Source organism: Heterocephalus glaber, unplaced genomic scaffold (genome assembly GCF_053883595.1).
Source record: "Heterocephalus glaber isolate CG9 unplaced genomic scaffold, H.glaber_assembly_v1.0 deba00001564, whole genome shotgun sequence".
NCBI lineage: Eukaryota > Metazoa > Chordata > Mammalia > Rodentia > Bathyergidae > Heterocephalus > Heterocephalus glaber.
The window spans coordinates 1,094,031-1,112,067 of record NW_028258351.1 but is presented as its reverse complement, the minus strand read 5'-3'; the positions used below and the strand labels follow the sequence as shown (position 1 = coordinate 1,112,067).

Here is an 18,037-nt window from a genome sequence, read left to right as displayed (position 1 = left end):
TTGCAAGCACGGGTCCTGAGTTTGATCCCTGGTACTGAAAAAAAAAAATTAATAAATTCAGCAATGTTGCTAGATACAAAAGTCAACATACAAAGCTTAGTTTTGTTTCTATACACCAACAAAGAACAAACTAAGAAAATAATTCCATTTATAATAGCATTACAAATAAAATAGAGTAAAATACTTAGAAAAGAAATGAAAGTTATATAGATATGTACAAATGTACTTAAGATGTAAATACTACCTAAAGTGATCTACAGAGTCATGGCAATTCTAACAAAATCCCATTGGTGCTTTTTGCGGAAAGAGAAAGACCTTTCCCAAAATTCATATGGAATCTCAAGGAATCTCAAATACTCAAAACCATCTTTTTTCTAAAGTAAACATTTTTTTTTTTTTTTGGTACCAGGGATCAAACTTGGGTCCTTGCACTTGCGCAGCAGGCAGTGACACCATGGAGCTAAATCGCCAGCCCAAGTCAACGTATTTTTTTTCAGGGAATTTTACATGTAATTTCTTCAATGCCCACCAAGATCACCTTAACGAGGTTCACAGTCTTCCAGTAGCCCTTTTAAAAAGAACTGATGCTTGGTCCAGTCAGCCTGTCTGTCTTGCCACAATTCTTTCATTTCCACTTTATCTCCACTTGAATTATGAGCACACTGTTAACAACCTCAAAATTCCTGTATGGAAGATCCAAATTTCTCCCAGCAATTTACTTTAGCATCCTAGACGCTGAATTGTAGAAAATTCTCGGTATTTTGGCAAATGATCTACATGTAGAATATTACTCATTAAAGATTTCTAATGATTGAAACACAACATTTTTACTTCTGAGCTTAAGCAAAATGTTACTGGTCTCATTGTCACTACTGTTACATTTACTGTGATGGTAACATGACCTGTGTCTCAATTTAACCACATGGGCCAATTTTTCAAAACAATCTTGAAAAAGAAAAGGTTGGCAGATTCACACTTCCCAATTTCAAAACTTACTGTAAAGTACAGTAATTAAAGCAATGTGATACTAGAATAAAGACAGCCATGTATGGGCTAACAGATACGAGTGGAATAGAACAAAGTGCTCAGAAAGAAGTCCTCACATGCATGGTTATGTGATTTCATAAGAGTGCCAGGACCACTCAATGAGGAAAGGAGCCTGAGTTTAGTAAATGATGCTGGGAAAGCTGGATAGATGTTTTTTTTTTTGGTACTGGGAATCAAACTCAGGACCTTGCACTTGCCAGGCAGGCATTAAGCCACTGAGCCACATTCGTGGCCCTAGATAGACACATTTAAGGAATGAAGCCAAATTTTTACCTAATGCCACACATTAAAAATAAATTCACTAGGGCTGTTACCTCAGTGGCAGAGTAGCTGCTTGGCAGGTGAAGCACTGGGTTTAATTCCCAGCACCACAAAAAAAAAATAGTTTAAAAATACATTCAAGGTGGATCAAACACTTAGACCAATGAACTAAAATTATAGAACTCTGAGAAGAAAACAGGAGAGAAACTTTATGACATTGGATTTGACAATGTTTTATTGAATATGATAGCAAAAGCAAAGGCAAAAAACCCCAAACAAACCATAAAATGGACTTCATCAAAATTAAAAACTTTTGTGCATTAAGATATTATCGAGCCAGGGATGTAGCTCAGTGGCACCGCGCCATGCAAGATCCTGAGTTTGATCCCCAGTACCAAAAAAAAAAAAGATGAAAAAAAGAATGAGCACCATCACTTATCATCAGAGAAATGCAACCAAAACCACAGTGAGATACCTTTCACAGCCATTAGGTTGGCCATGACAACAAACAAACAAACAAAAAATGCCTAAATATTCACAGCACTGGAGAGAATGTGGAAGATCTGGAGCCCTGCGCTGTTGAGAGTATAAACCGGGTCAGCTGGGACTTCAGAAAGATGTGGACCAGAAGGCCCCAGGCTTCAGCCCCACCCACAGAAAGGTCACCTAGCAACTGTTCATAGACAAAAACACCTTGGGAAAAACCTGGCACATGGAGATAAGCCTGAGTCACTTGCACGTTCCATGGAATTGAATAAAAAATCTGTCCCTGAAAGGGTAAGAGAAATAGTCTCCCTTTCACAGCCTCATCCTGCCCACTCCCTAAGTCAGCAGAGCAGCACTCGGAGAGAAAACCTGAGGACCCCAGTCTCCACTGAGGGAAAAGAAAATAGTGAAGCAGGCACCTAGATTCCCTACCATGCTAAGACACTTTCCAGGAAGCCCACTCATTCTCTCCTCACCGGGAATGCAAGGGGAAACAATGCCAGATGGAACAATACAAGGAGATGGAGTGCACAGAGGCCAGTGTGCACATTTTAGTGAAAGCTCAGTAATGACACATGAGCCATCTAAAAGCATGACCAGCCAGCAAAGCTGAGCTGGTCACTCCCAGAAGAGGTGGGAAGCACTGCTTGGCTTGAGTCCCAAGAGTGTCAGTCTCCAGGTCCAGTTCAGACAGGCCTCACCTAGGGAAGAGGAACCCTACAGAATTCTGACAGTGAGCTACCACTAGTTGTGCTACCACTGGGCATTTAGTCAGCACTCATTACAGCCTCAAAGCCCACTCTTACACCCTGCCCAGAGACAGAGGCAAATCTCAAGCGAAATTTTTGGTTTTGAGACAGGTCTTGCTATAGAGCCCAGGCTGGCCGCAAACTTGTGGCAATTCCCCCGCCTCAGCCTCCTGAGTCCTGGGATTATAGGTGTGTCCCACCATGTCCAGCTCAAGAAAGTCATTTTTACCAAGCATAACAATTGGTTCGCCCATCCCAAATCCACCTAACTCTGGGGCCCCACCTGCAACCCCGACCAACTACTGGATATAGCAGCACCTTCTGGCCAAGACTGCATCCTGCGGCCCAACCAGGTCACAATAGTGCCCATCAGCCTGGCTGCAGAACTCAACATGAGGTCTTACTAGACAGCAACACCTAGCAAGCTGCCCCATCAGAATTCAGAGCAAAGACAGCCATACAGCCATCCAGCCATCTAGAAAACCTTAAAACAAGCCCTGCCTAGGGCTGGGGATTTAGCTCAGTGGCACCCGGCCTGCAAAAAAAGCACCCTGTCTTCCCAGGGACATTACCAGCTGGCCCATCCAGAGTCACAAGAAATAGCTATGGTTTATCCCTGTCAAAGAACACCTGTTAGGGCCAAAAAAAGGTAGTTTTCTCTGTAAATGCACAAACACCAATGGAATGACACAAGAATTAAAAAGACTCATGAAACTATGACACCTTCAAAAAAAACTAATAAAGCTTTAGCAATAGACCCTAAAGAAAAGGAGATCTATGAAATAACACTAAAAGAATTCAGAATAATCATTTTACAAAATTCAGTGAATTGTAAGAATACAGAATTTTTAAAATAAAAATTGAAAAATATATGAACAAAACAAGTTAGCCAAAGAAATAAAAATTTTTAAAAAGTAAGAACAAATAGAAACCCCAGAGATGACAAATAAGTGGCTGAACTTTAAAATGCAATAGATTGCTGCCTGCTGTGCAAAGTGCAAGGACCAGAGTTCAATCACCAGTACCAAAAAAAAAAGAAAAAAATGCAATAGAAAGTTCCACAGTCAGCTCAATGAAGTTGAAGGATCAGTGAAATCCAGAGCAGAACATCTGAAATTACCCAATCAGAGAATCAAAAAGAAAAAAGAATGAAGAAAGCCTATTAGAATTAAGGGACACCATTACAAGACCTAAAATATTATGCATAGTAGAGATTAAAGAAGGAGAAAGGGAGCCAGAAATCGTATTTAAAGAAATAACAGATGAAAACTTGTTTAAGGAAAGAAGCAGGTACATTTAGGTACAGAAATTGCAGAGATCTCCAATAAAACACAACCCAAAGCAAAGTTCATACAACACACAATAATCAAACTATCAAAAATCAAAGATAAAGAAAAAATTCGGACAAGTAAGAAATACATCAGACCTAAAGACTTCCTAAGGAGAGGAAAATACTGTCAGGAGACAGTGGGATGATATTTTCTAAGTCTTTTGGGGTTTTTTTGAGACAGAGCCTTGCTTTGTATGTAGTTCAGGCTGGCCTTGAACTCACTATGTGGCCCAGGCTGGCCTCGAACTCACAGCAATCCTCCTGCCTCAGCCTCCTGAGTGCTGGGATTACAGGTGTACACCACCAAGCCCGATATATGCTAAGTCTTGAAAAAAAAAAAAAGCCAACCAAGAATACTCAGCAGCTTTCAGAAATAAAGGTATGTGTGTGGGTGTGTGCTATGTGTTTGTAGACTTAATTACTCAGGAAGAGCCCTTGAGCCCAAGAGTTCAAGGCTAGCACCGGTACACAGTGAGACTCCATATTAATGATAATAATAGGGCCAGGGATTTAGCTCAGTGGTTCTGCCGCCTGCCAAGTTCGATCCCTGGTACCAAAAAAAAAAAAAATTAAAAAATAAAATAATAAAAATAATAATAATAATAAAGCCCGGTGTGGTGTGGCACACACCTGTAATCCCAGCTACTTGGGAGGCTGAAGGGGGACTTCAAGGCCAGCCCAGGCAAGTAACCAAGACCCTGTCTCAAAAAAACTAAAGGAAGAAGAGCTGGATGTGGTGGTTGGGGATGCAGATCAGTACGAAGGCCCTGGCTTCAATCCTCTGTAACACACACACAAAAAGCACTTGTGTCAACTGAAACACCAGATATTTTATAGCTGAATGACAAACACAAAACAAAAATTAGGGAAGCCAAGGCTTCAACATTTTCAGTGAAAGAAATAAAAACTCTAGCTTGAAAAGTAGATGTGGAAAAACTCCACCAAAACAAACATACCAACTTACAATGTGGTCTATGTAAAGGAACTGACTTGCATTTTATTTACTCCTCACACCACTGAGAGTGTATTACTATTCCCATTTCATAGATGAGATCATTAATATTGCAGTAATTAGATGATGAAAACCAGGGCACTGATTAATTACTTTGACTGTCGGCCAACTTCCGGCTTTTGCTAATACAATTTGCTTCTTTCTCCTACCATTCATGTTAGTACCACAGGGATCACAGTGTCCTGTGCGTATTTACAAAGGTGCCCTAGTTTAACAACCTAGTTTTATTAGCCCTTAAGAACCAGATTTGACTTATGTAAGGGCTTAGAGACTACATTGACACACATACAGTCCAGTTCCTTAGTTTAATATTCTATGCTTACTATGAAAGGATATCTGTATGCTTTGTTCCTTTTTTTCTTTTCCTTTTCTTTTCGTGCAGTACTGGGGATTAAAACTAGATAGTACTGTGCTCTACCTCCAGCCCTTTTTTAAAAAAATTCTAATTTGAGTCAGGGCCTTGCTAAATTACAACCATACCCAGCTGACTTCGTTCTTGGAGTGCATGGTTCTATATCTCATTTAGGAGGCAACCAGTGTGAGTCAATTAGCATCAGAGCCTGAACAGGATGTTAGGGAGTGAGAGAACAATGAGAAAAGATTCCTGCTTCTAAGGAAACTATAGAAGAGCCATATTAATAACTGAGGGAGGTGGTGCTTGTGAAAGCATTTTATAAACCACATGTAAAGACACTTTATAAACTGAGATGCAATTATCTGTCAGTCCAAATTACTTCTCTACTCCATTATAACATAATGAATTAATTTCCCATACATCCCTAAAGTCCTTTCAATTTCCTCGATACACCTGTCCACTGACCATCACATCTTAATCTCAATATTTTACATTTTAAAAATAGCTTCTTCTTAGACTGGGAGCATATCTCAGTGATAGAGTGCTTGCATAGCATGTGCAAGGCCCTACTCTAGACTTGATCCCCAGCACAATAAATAAACAAATAAACAAGCAAACAAACAAACAAACTAGGCATAATGGCTCATGCCTGTAATCCCAGCACTTGGAGGCTACAGCAGGATGAGTTAGAGGCCAGCCTGGGTTACAGACATAATGAGACACTCTCAGAAAACCAAATAAATAAAAAATTAAAAGATAGTTTCTTCCTCTTTTCAAATGATAGCTTTTCTAGAATGAGTATCTTCTCTATTTTCTGGTTAACCTAAACCAGGCTCCCTCACATCAACTATTTACACTCTAATATTTTCTCATCTTCACCTCCATGATATATATGCTTTATAAAATGTATATCTAACTTTTAAAAAAAATTTTCTTTTTGATGTTTTGAGACAGGGTCTCACTAAATTGCCCAGACTAGACTCAAACTTGACATGTTCTTGCCTCACCCTCTTGAGAGCTGGGATTACTGGCATGCACCTTAGTGCCTGACTAAATGTATTTGTAAATGTGTATATAAGTAAGATCTAAGTGTTAGCTGGCCTTTCTCTCTCCCCAACTACCCATCCTATCAAGGATATGTACACTTAAGCACTGCATCTATCTTTTGCTGATTATGTGTTACAGTTCTTTAGCTTTTTAATATATGGTACCTTGAAATAGGGTGCCTATTTTTTTGATTTTTAGACAAGGCCTCACTATGTTGCTCAGGCTGGTCTTGAGCACCTGAGCCTAAGAAATCCTCCTGCCTCAGCTCACAAGTAGCTGGGACTATAGACATGCACCATTACAATCAGCATCATGTTGCTAGATATTTAAGGGAGAAAAAATCTAAGTGTCATGGAAGTTAAACAGTAAAACATTTGTAAATTAAAAAGTAAATATAGCTGGATATGGTGATACACACCTGCAGCACCCTGGAGGCCAAGGCAGGAGGATCCCTGCAAGTCTGAGGCCAGCCCAGGCTATGTAGTGAGTTCAAGACCACCCTGAAAGACATAGCAAGTCTCTTGTCTCAAAAAAAAAGGTAGATATAGCTAGGTGTAATGGTACATGCCTATAATCCCAGCTCCTGAGAAGACAGAGCTAGGAGGATTGCAAGTTCAAGACCACCCTGAGCAATTTAGGATGATCCTATCTCAAAATTAAAAATACAAATAAAAATTTAAAAGTATGTATTAATAGCAAGAATACCAATGCATAAGACCAAGAACCCCCCCCCCCCAAAAGGCAAAACCCAAATACCAACAAAAACCAAAAAACCCTCAAAAAAGGTTTAAAAATAGGTCAGGTAGGCCAGGGATTTAGCTCAGTGGTTCCAGCACCTGCCTTGCAAGCGCAAGGTCCCAAGTTCGATCCCTGGTACCAAAAAAAAAGGTCAGGTTAGCACACATCCATAATCCCAACACGTGGACAGCTGAGGCAGAATTGTGAGTTTGATGACAGTGTGGGCTAATGAGACCTTGGATCAAAAAAAAAAAAGAAAAGTTAAAATTAAAGCCTTTAAAAAAAAAAAAATTAAAGCCTTTTAGGGCCAGGGATTAGCTCAGTGACGCAGCACCTGCCTTGCAAGCTCAAGGTCCTGAGTTCAATCTCCAGTACCAAAAAAAGAAAAGAAAAAATAAAGCCTTTTGGATTTAGGTTTTATATAAAATTCAAAATGTATAATAGTTATCAGGAAATGGGAAGAAAATGTTCAAATGGGAAGGGGAACAAGGGAGGAGGAGGAGGAGGAAAGGAAGGAAGGGACAAGAAAAAAAGTGAAAAAAGAAGGAAAAATGGAAACAAAGCTTTTGTATATAGAGAAGGGAGGACGGGAATGGGAAAAAAAGAAAAGGCGCATACATCATGTACAGGTGCAAATTTCCTATGATGAGTGTTATCATTATGTATATCTAAAATGTACCAATCAATATTTTGCTTCAAAAGAAAAAAAATTCTGGGAATGACAGAAAAAAAAATTCAAGTCAGGCATGGTGGCCCAGGCCCATAATCCCTGCACTTGGGAGGCTGAGGCAGGAGGAGCTCAAGTTTGTGGCCAGCCAGGGCTACCTAGTGAGTTTAAGACCACCCTCAACTACATAGCAAGACCCTGTCCCAAAAGCAAAAAACAAAAACAAAAAAGGTTGGCTAGCTAACAAGCAGCCAAAAACCTGACTCTGTTGAAGGCTTGGCATTTAATAGGATCTGAGGAACTCAATGGGTCAGGAGGGCTCTAACTTCATCAGGTGGATTGATCCAGTGATGAATTCCTAAGTGAACGGTTTATTGGGAGGCGGGGCCTACCGGGATGAGGTGGGCCATCGAGGGTGAGCCTTTGGAGGGGACAGCTTGCCCCACCCTTCCTCTCTGGCTCTTCCTCTGCCCCTGCTTCCCAGCTGCAATGAGGTGAGCAGCTTTGACCCACCACAGCCTCCACCATGATGCTCCTCCCTGGACGCCGGCCTCCTCTGGACTGAAACCTCTGAGACTGTGAGCCATTTCCTCTTTCGATTTTTGGTTTTTGTTTAATTCAGGTACTTGGTCTCTGATGAAAATCTTGCTAACAAAAATAAATATATCTAATAACATTAACAATAAAATATGAGAGAGTTTCTTTCTTCTTCCGAAGTACCATAAAAACCTTTAAAACTAAAAAGGTGAACAGTTGTCTTGGGGATACAAGCATGAGCCCCTGGTTTCGACCTTTAACACTGCAAAAATCGTATGTAAAAATACCATGTATATACCACGTGACAGAGAAGGTTGTACCACTTTTCAGTAGTTACTCTCTGAACAAAACTGTATAAAAACTGTTGAAGATGGGAAATGTAACTCTGTGCTCAGCAAGTAAAAATATCTAAATTATATATCCTTCGAATATAAAAAATATTCGAGGTCCGGGGATTTAGCTCAGTGGTTTCGCCACCTGCTGCGCAAGACCAAAGACCCAAGTTGAATCCCCGGTACCAAAAAAAAAAGAAAAAATTCGAGGATTAGAATCTTTAGAGTAAAAAATTGGGATATTTTCAAATGTTCCAACCTTAAAAATAACTTTTATTTATTTATTCTGAGACAGAGTCTTAAACTCACAGTGATCCTCCTGCCTTGGCCTCTGGAGTGCTATGATTACAGGCATGTGTCATCACGCATGGCACTCACTATTTTAATCTATTGTAATTTCATAAATAAGTGTGATTGGTAAACATTTTTTAAAGAATATAAAGAAAAGCCTCAAAAATAATGGGCTTCAAATATAAAAAATGCTAAAATCACACAAAATTATGAGCTGTTTCTTCAAAGTTATTTATATCACCTACATCCAAGGCAAAAATGATAACAGTGTGTGTGTTTCTGTGTCTCTCACTGGAAACTGTACACATAAAATTATATGTCTGTAGTTAACTGTAGCTAACTTGGTAGGTGTAGAATCTAAGAGAACAACAGGGTAATTTAAATTAAAATATTCACTTTCAGTCTGTAACAGAAAGATTCTGCACTTTTTAAAGAGATTTTTGAGATCATCCTCAACAGAAAGAATAAGAGATGAAAAACACATGGAGGACAGGATTCAGATGAAACTAGAATACGAAGAAACAGTACCACTGGACCTGTTAACCGGAAAAATAATCCTAAGTGTCAGGTTGTTGGGAAGTAGAATAAAAACTTAGATCAAGTTTTCCTGGGCTAAGAGTCCCTGGAAAAGCAACGTGTTTAACATACTCAGAGCCCTGAGTTCAAAACCCCAGCACTACAAAGAACAAAATGAAAAACTCCTTACTTCCTTAGTCTCAATTATATACATAAAAATGCCTCAAGAATTTGGGATCAGCCTGGGCAATACAACAAAACCCCAATTAAAAAAAAAAAACCCTCAAAGGGCAGGGGATTTAGCTCAGTGGTTCTGCCGCCTGCCTCGCAAGCGCAAGGACCGGAGTTCGATCCCCGGTACCAAAAAAAAAAAAACCCTCAAAAAGTTAAAAGCAAAAAAAAAAGTCCTCAAAATTATCTTCTATTGGGGCCAGGGATTTAGCTCAGTGGTGCCGCCACCTGCCTCGCAAGCGGAAGGTTCCGAGTTCCATCCCCAGTACAAAAAAAAAAAAAATTATCTTCCATTGGGTTTAATTTTTTACATTCCTTGTTTTTCAGGAAAAGAAACACTGTTCTCATCATTACCATAGACTGATGATAATCACTGACTCTAGGACAAGAACAATGGTACCAATCAGCTTTCATTCCTGTCTCTCCTGCTGCTTCTCTGTGAAGTGCTCTAAAGGACTATATGCAATATCAAATTATAATATTAAAAAAAAAGACCAACAGACTCATGAGGGTTGCAAAAGGAAAACAGTGTGCAGGTTCAGATTGGAACAAAAATTACTGAGGACAAAGACACATAACCCTAATCATAAACAGCAGTCAATACAATAGTTGTTTCATTTGCTCCTTCTCTCCAAGACTAATTAGCATTACACACAATATATGCCTTGTTACTAAGGTCTTCTTTCAGCTTTGGAACTATAGTATCTTTTGATTACCCTAAACTCTTATCTAGTTTTTCAGTTATATACAAGCCAAACAGTTATACTTCAAGCTAACCAAATGAAGAAAGCAGTTCAATTTTCTACAACAACTATCACAAATGGATGCCACATCTATGCTATCTTCCATTTGTGAATCATCATCTCTTTAATAGAAGAAGAGTATCTATTAATCTACTGTACTTACTGCTGAAAAGCTGCCATTGTATTCTCCAAATTTTCTCCGGCACCTGTGAAAACATTAAAATTTACTAGATAGTCTGAATATATTATTTTTCTAGAGATGAATACAGTTAAAGAGTCCTGATGCTTACTTATTATGTAGATTTATAGTATAGATCTTTTTAAAGAGTATAAGGATTTTGAATTGTTTTTTAGCTTTACCAATAGGAATCAATGATCAAAAACAGTACAGCACCTCCCAAGCATGCACAAGGCCCTGGGTTTGACCCTCAACACCACCAAAAATAAATAAATAAATAAATAAATAAATAAATAAAAGGAGAAAACACAGTCACAGAAACCCAAGAGGATTAGGAAAATTTAAACATAATTTTTAGCTCTATCATCTATTTGTCAAAGGAAAGACAAAAGAGGATTTGGTACACATGCATCTCTACAGACAGAATGAAAGTCTTCTCTCTATCCTCAGAGTCTTACACATATCTCTACTAAGGTAATTATCATACTAGAGCATAAATTATTTACTTGTCTCTCTTCTCCCTTACCCATGAATTGCTAAAAAGAAGTGCCTGTTTTTTGTTTTTCCCCGTACCAGGGATTGAACTCAGGACCTTGCACTTGCCAGGCAGGTGCGGTGGCACTGAGCTACAAGCCCCACCCTAGAAGTGCCTGTTTTAATCACCTTGGTTGAAAGCAGTACAGTGTAGTATTTGAGGATGAGACTATGGAGTTAGGATCCCTGGTCTCACTTTGGTTATTAGAGTTGACACACATGATAAAAAAGTTACAGTAAATACGCAAGTAATTTTTGTAAAAGTAAGTGCCCTTCTGAGGTTAGATGACCCTTGGTTAGATGAGGTTAACTGATCTTTTACTCAAAAACTGTGAAAATATGTTATATTCAGATAATCAATATTCAAGAACAATGTACTCTAGAATATTACAAAAAAGACAAAAGTCCTACAGTGATTATTAGTAAGTTAAGTTAAACTACTACTTGTGCCAAAAAGCAAGGAGTTCAAAGGACACAGAAGTCAGCATGAAGGACCTCTCACTGATCAAATCTGGTACAAGCATCAAAATACTGACAGTGTCAGATTTTATTTATTTTATTTTATTTTGATTTTTTGGGGGGTGTTGGTTGTTTTGTCCTTGGTACTGGGACTCAAATTCAGGGTCTCTTGCTTGCCAGGCAAGCGCTGCACTGCTGAGCTATATCCGCAGCCCTTTATTTTATTTTGAGACAGGGTCTTGCTATGTAGCCCAGGCTGCCCTCAAACTCAAAGCGATACTCCTGCCTCAGTCTCCCAAGTGCTGGGATGATAGGTGTGTACCACCATCCTTGGCTACAGTGTCAGATTTTAAACCACAGGACAAAATAGGAAATTCTGAATCCTTTTTAATAAAATGGATTGAAAATCCAATGCAAGATGGGGTATTTATGTAGTTTCAAAGTGGTCCTTCAAAAATTATTAATTGTAAAGAAAGGAAAGGAAACATCACACTGGCACAGCCTGGCAGTCACCACGGTCAGCTGATCAGAGTCGGCATCATGAACTCCTTTGCTGACTTTAGTGTCTTTTTAATTTCTTAACTTTTTTCCTAATAAACAGAAGTTTAATCCAACAAATCAAATTAAAAGTAGTTATCTCTAGATGGTTAGAATACAGATGATTTTTCTATTCTAATATGAATTCTCCTGTACCTGACAAACCCTCTACAATATGTATCACTTTTTTTTTTTTTGGTACCGGGGATTGAACTCAGGATCTTGTGCTTGCAAGGCAGGCACTGGAACCACTGAGCTAAATCCCCAGCCCTCTGGACTCCTTTCTACTCAAAAATTACTGCGTTCCAAAGTGCTTTTATTTGTAATTTACACCCATTAGTATATTCACATTAAAAATAATGTTTTTATGAAATAAATAGCTATTTCCTAAAGCAAACAAAAAATTTAATGAAAAAGTGATATTGTTTTACATTTTTGCAAACCTCTTTAATTTAGTCTGGCTTAATAGAAAGCAGGTAGATTCTCATACCTGCTTAATATATGTCTACCTTCACACAGATAAGCAGTTAGAAAAGAAAGGCTCTTACTTTTTTTTTTTTTCTTTTTTTGGTATTGGGGATCAAACTCAGGACCATGCGCTTGTGAGGCAGGTGGCGGCACCACTGAGCTAAATCCCTGGCCCAGGAACAGAAAGGCTCTTCTGTGATATTGTATCATGGGGCTGGAGGCATGGCTCAATGCACAAGGCCCTGGGTTCAATCCCTAATAACACCAAAAAAAAAAAAAAGAAATCATAAACCAAATAAAAAAGGCTACATCACAATTCAACAGCTGGTAGATTCTTCCTTCCTTTCTTGGCACGAGGAGTTGAGCCCAAGAAGCACTGACTTACATCTCCGGCAGATTTTATTTAGACAGGGTGGTGCCAAATTGCTCAGGCTGGGCTTGAATTTGTAATCCCCTTGCCTCAGCCTACCAAGTGGTTGGGATCACATGTGCCAGCACACCCAGCAAAAAAAAGGGGAGTTTTTTAAAAGGTGGTTTTTAACATGACATTCCATGGGTCCATCTTTAGTTCTGAATGAATCATTCACATATATGATTTTATGCCATCATACACTGGTCATCTGGAAAATACTGATTCACTGAATTATGTCAATCTGTTAAATGCTAACACACTGTGTTGCGGATTTTTTTTTTTTTTTTCAGTACTGGGGACTGAAGCCAGGGAGTGCTGAGCTACATTCTAGCCCTTTTTTAGTTTTTATTTTGAGACAGGGTCTCACTAAGTTTCCCGGGCTGATCTCAGACTTGCAATCCTCTTGAGAGTCTCAAGAGTAGCTAGGTTTACAGGCATGTGGCACTATGAGGTATTTTTTTTTTAAATCACAATTGTTAGCTGGGCATAGTGGCACATGCCTGTCATCCTAGCACTTGGGAGGCTGAGGCAGGAGAGTCGCTGCGAGTTGGAGGCCAGCCTGAGCTACACAGTGAGTTCCAGGCCAGCCTAAACTACATAGTGAGACCTTGTTGCAAAAAAAGAAAAACAAAACAAAATAGATAAATAAATACTCAGCTGAAATTTATTCTTGGGCATAGTGGCACATGCCTGTAGTCTCAGCACTCAGGAGGCTGAGGCAGGAGTATCACAAGTTCAAGGTCAGCCTGGACTTCTGTACTATATAGCAAGAACTTTTCTCAAAAAAAGTGAAATTTAATAAAGTTTGTAATTTTTTTTGAAACAGGGTCTCACTATGTAGTTCAGGAAGGCCTTGAACTCACTATGTATGTAGCCCAGGCTGCCTCTAACTTGTGGCAATCCTCCTGCCTCAGCCTCCTGAGTGCTGGGATTACAGGCATGCATCACCACAGGCAGCAGTTTATAATTTTTACTAATACATCAAGGATATACTTAAGTGAAACCAACTCTTAACTGTGATTACACTGCACATTTAAATGTGGAGAATACAATGGCCACTAGTACATATGGTACCACTGCTTTGATTCATGCTAAAGCAATAGTATTTTTTACCCACTGATGCTGAACTCAAGGGCTCAAATATGCAAAGTGTATGCTCTACCACAGAGCTACACTCCAGTCCTCCCCATTAATGCTTCCATACCATCAATGCAAATATTAAAGCAGTATAAAAGGTAAATGTCTATGAAAATACAATACTTTTGATCTTGCAGACCCCCAGGAGCCCACAGACCACACTTTGAAACCTACTATCTTTATAATGAAGGGCAATAAGCCAAGAGAGTGGTAACCTCTGGATACAGAGGTAGAGAAACAAGGGAATCTTATAGGGGACTAGAAATGTTCTATATCTCCATCTGAGTGGTAGCTATGTGGAGATTTATATATTTTTTAACCTATTTTATAAATTTATTAAAGTCATTATTAAAATTTTGATTGTAGCTGGGGGTGGTGGTACAGGCCTGTCATCCCAGCACTTGCGAGGCTGAGGCAGCAGGATTGCCATGATTTTGAGGCCAGCCTGGGCTACATAGTAAGTTCAGGGCCAGCCTGAACTACAAAGTGAGACTGTCTCAAAAAATAATAAAACAATAAATAAATAATAAAATAAAATCTTGATTGTAGAAAGTATTGGTATTTTGGCACATGATCTACCTTTGATGCTATTCCTTAATCATTTTTTTCTAATATTGAAAGTCAACATTTTATTTTATTTTTTTGTTTTGTTTTTTGAGACAAGTTCTCGCTATATAGTTCAGGCTAGCCCTGAACTCATTATATAGCCCAAGCTGGTCTCAAACTCAAGGCAATCTTCCTGCCTCTGCCTCCCAAGTGCTGGGATGACAGGCGTGTGCCACCATGCCTGGATGAAGGTCAACATTTTTCATTACTCTTGAGAAAAATGATACAGGTCTTGTCATCACTGTAATACAATCATTGCTAAAATTTTGAAAAGGTGATCAAGGTATTAGTAATTAACAGAAGCCAGATACTGTGCTATCACATTACATATTTCATTAAAAACACAAAACCCCTATATGTACGTATTAAATATTTCCAGAAAAAGAGATTGGCTGAGGTCCCAGCTAAAAGGAGGACCAGGATTCAAGTCCAGTAGTATGATTTCAGAGTCCATCCTTTTCACCACTAACTGTGCTGCTGTTTTTATGCTACATTCACACAGCGTCTTTACTTCAGCTTTACAGGTCAATGAACGCAGCTACCTAATACTATTTACAGAGAAATTACTTCTGTTGGTCCTTATCCTCATATTCTTCTACGTGTTTCTAAAGCTAGAAGATAAATTCCACACTGACAATACTTATAAATTACTCAGACTCATATGGTGAAAGTCTGGAGAGTTAACTAAGGGACCAATTAAGAAGTATGAATTCCTCTCGAAGGAATTATTTAGTGGTAGGGCTTCTCTCATGAAATGATTTACTTCGCAGAAGCTGGCTTGTCATGAATTTTTTGTTTCTCCTAATAAACAGCATATACAATTCCTGGGTGTGCAAATAACCATTCTACATGCAAACAGAATTTTAACCTTTTTTTTTGAAGTACTAGGGATTGAACCTAGGGCCTCAACATGATAGCCAAGCACTCTACCACTGAGCTACATCCCCTTTGTAAATGCTATTTATTCTGGGGTTTTGGTTCATTTTGTTTCGTTGAGACAATGTCTCCCTGTATAGTTTAGGCCGGCCTTGAACTATATGGTGGCCTTGAATTCTTGGTGATCCTCTTGCCTCAGCCACCGGCATCTAGGATTATAGGATGCACTATCCCGCCCAGCTTGTAACATTTTATTGAGATAGGGTCTGGCTAAATTGCTCAAACTGGCCTCAAATTTGAGATTCTCCTGCTTCAGCTTCCTGAGTAGCTTGGATTATAGGCATTCACCACCACGCACAGCTAGATTTTAATTTTTAATTAGTATGAAATACGGAAGATAATTAGTACCTAGCACAGATTTACATGCTATCCTAGTATGAATAATAATTTTCATTATTCTTCTGTTTATATCCGCTCAACTCCCTCTTTAACAGTGCACATTTTTATTTGAGAAAACATTTTCTGAAAAATTCTCATTTTATTCATTGCTTTCATTACATTTTTCCCAATATTTCATTCTATATTAACTTTTCCTCCTTCATACTGTGCTTCATAATTACTTCGTGACTGGTTAAAGTCTGATAGGATAAGAAAACATTCTATTTTGTTTCCTTAACTAGTCTTTTTTTTTTTTTGGTACCGGGGATTGAACTCGGGTCCTTGCGCTTGCAAGGCAGGCGGCGAAAAAGGAAATAATTATCTGTGCAGTTTCCTTTTATCTCTCAAATGTTTTAGATACCAATAAAGGTTCAAAAAATATAGACGACTTGTAACAGTTATGCTCCAACCACCACTATCATTACCACCTTGTACACATGATATAAATATGTGCTCCTGTGATGTTTATAAAATTAATGACAAGAGTCAGAAGTGGTGGCCTATAATCCCAGTGTATGGGAGGCTTAAGCAAGAAAATCAAGAATTTAAGGCTAGTTTGGGCTATATAGCAAGACTCTGTCTCAAAAAACAAAGAAAAAACTGTTTTTATGGCTGAGTAAGGTGGCACATGCCTATAATCCCAGATACTTAGGAGAATTACAAGTTTGAGGCCAGGATGGGCAACTGATCAAGATAAGAGAGAGGGAGACAGAGAGAGAGAGAGAGAGAGAGAGAGAGAGAGTATGAGGGGTAACTAAGTGGAACAGCACTTGCCTGGCATGTGCAAGGCTCTACCTTCAATCTCCAGTACTACAAAAAATTTTTTTAAAAAGATACATATATCTTATATGTATATACGTGTGATCTTATATGTATGTATGTATGTATGGTCATCACTGAAAATAAGAACATTTTAGTCTATTAAAGTCTGCTTTAGCCAGGGATTTAGCTCAGTGGTTCCGGCACCTGCCTAACAAGCGCAAGGTCCCGAGTTTGATCCTCGGTACCAAAAAAAAAAAAAAAAAAAAGTCTGCTTTATTAAGCAGGACAGTACTATTAAAGAAAGGCTAAATTACTCTGTTGTCATCATCAGGTGGGAAGAAGTCCTCACAAACACTTGAGAAAGAGTACCCGGATACTAAGAATGAAGAGACGAGAGCTGACGAGAACCAATACTGTGAGCAGAACATGCTTCAGTGCAACTGCAGGATGCAACTTCCAGTGACTTTGAGACAAACTCATGTCTCATTTTCTCCTTGCACAACCAATTAAAGTTTGGTTTACTGCCTGCCAAATCAATCTGTGGCAGGATGACCAGATTGTGACAGTTTCCTGCCTTGAGACCACAGTTAAAAGATTAGGATGAAAGGAAGGGATGTGATCAGTTGATGATAATCTATCCTTTGGTTACTGAGTCCAAATAAATAGATTATATTCTACAAAGCCTATTGATTGACTCAACTGGCCCATGGAGATAGGTTCGGTTACGTTCAATTATTTCTCTGCTGTCTTTATTTCTCCAGCTAACTCTGTGGGCATCTGGAATAAATTTATATACAGTATGATTCCAAATGTAGGAAAATATGTTTTAGATGCCATACTAAATATCAGGTTTGCAGTTAGATCAACAGAGGATGAGCACAAATGTGAGCAATTTGTACAAAGTGACAAGTGATTGCTATCATTAGCATCCAAGACAAAAACTGCAAGCAATCAGGAGTGACTCCATCCTAGTCACTTATCTTTTATATTTAGTATCTTGAGTTACAAGCATTTTAAGTAAATGTCTCTTCTATCACTCTGTATTACTTGGTGTGCATACTCACTAGGAGTGTATTAACCAAGGCACGGTGGCGCATCCCTGTCATCCCAGCACTTGGGAGCCTGAGGCAGGAGGATCACTTCACATTTGATGCCAGCCTGAACTACATAGGGAGACCCTGTCTCAAAAAACAAAAACACAAAACAAAACAAACCAAGACCCTGTCTCACCAAAAACTAAAAAAAGATTCTTTAAAAAAAGAGTGTATTAAGCACTAAGATATGAGGA

General features: G+C 38.9%; 1 protein-coding gene and 1 pseudogene across 1 annotated transcript in view; both read right to left on the bottom strand.

The window, feature by feature from the left end:
* Positions 1-18,037, bottom strand: part of Gdpd1 (glycerophosphodiester phosphodiesterase domain containing 1) — a 47,753-nt gene that overhangs the window by 26,870 nt on the left and 2,846 nt on the right. Inside the window, exon 2 of the mRNA XM_004870353.4 lies at positions 10,506-10,548. Coding sequence (XP_004870410.1) covers positions 10,506-10,548 — 43 coding nt within the window. The remainder of the gene's footprint in view (positions 1-10,505; positions 10,549-18,037) is intronic.
* LOC147823766 (small nucleolar RNA SNORA1) lies at positions 847-963 on the bottom strand (annotated as a pseudogene).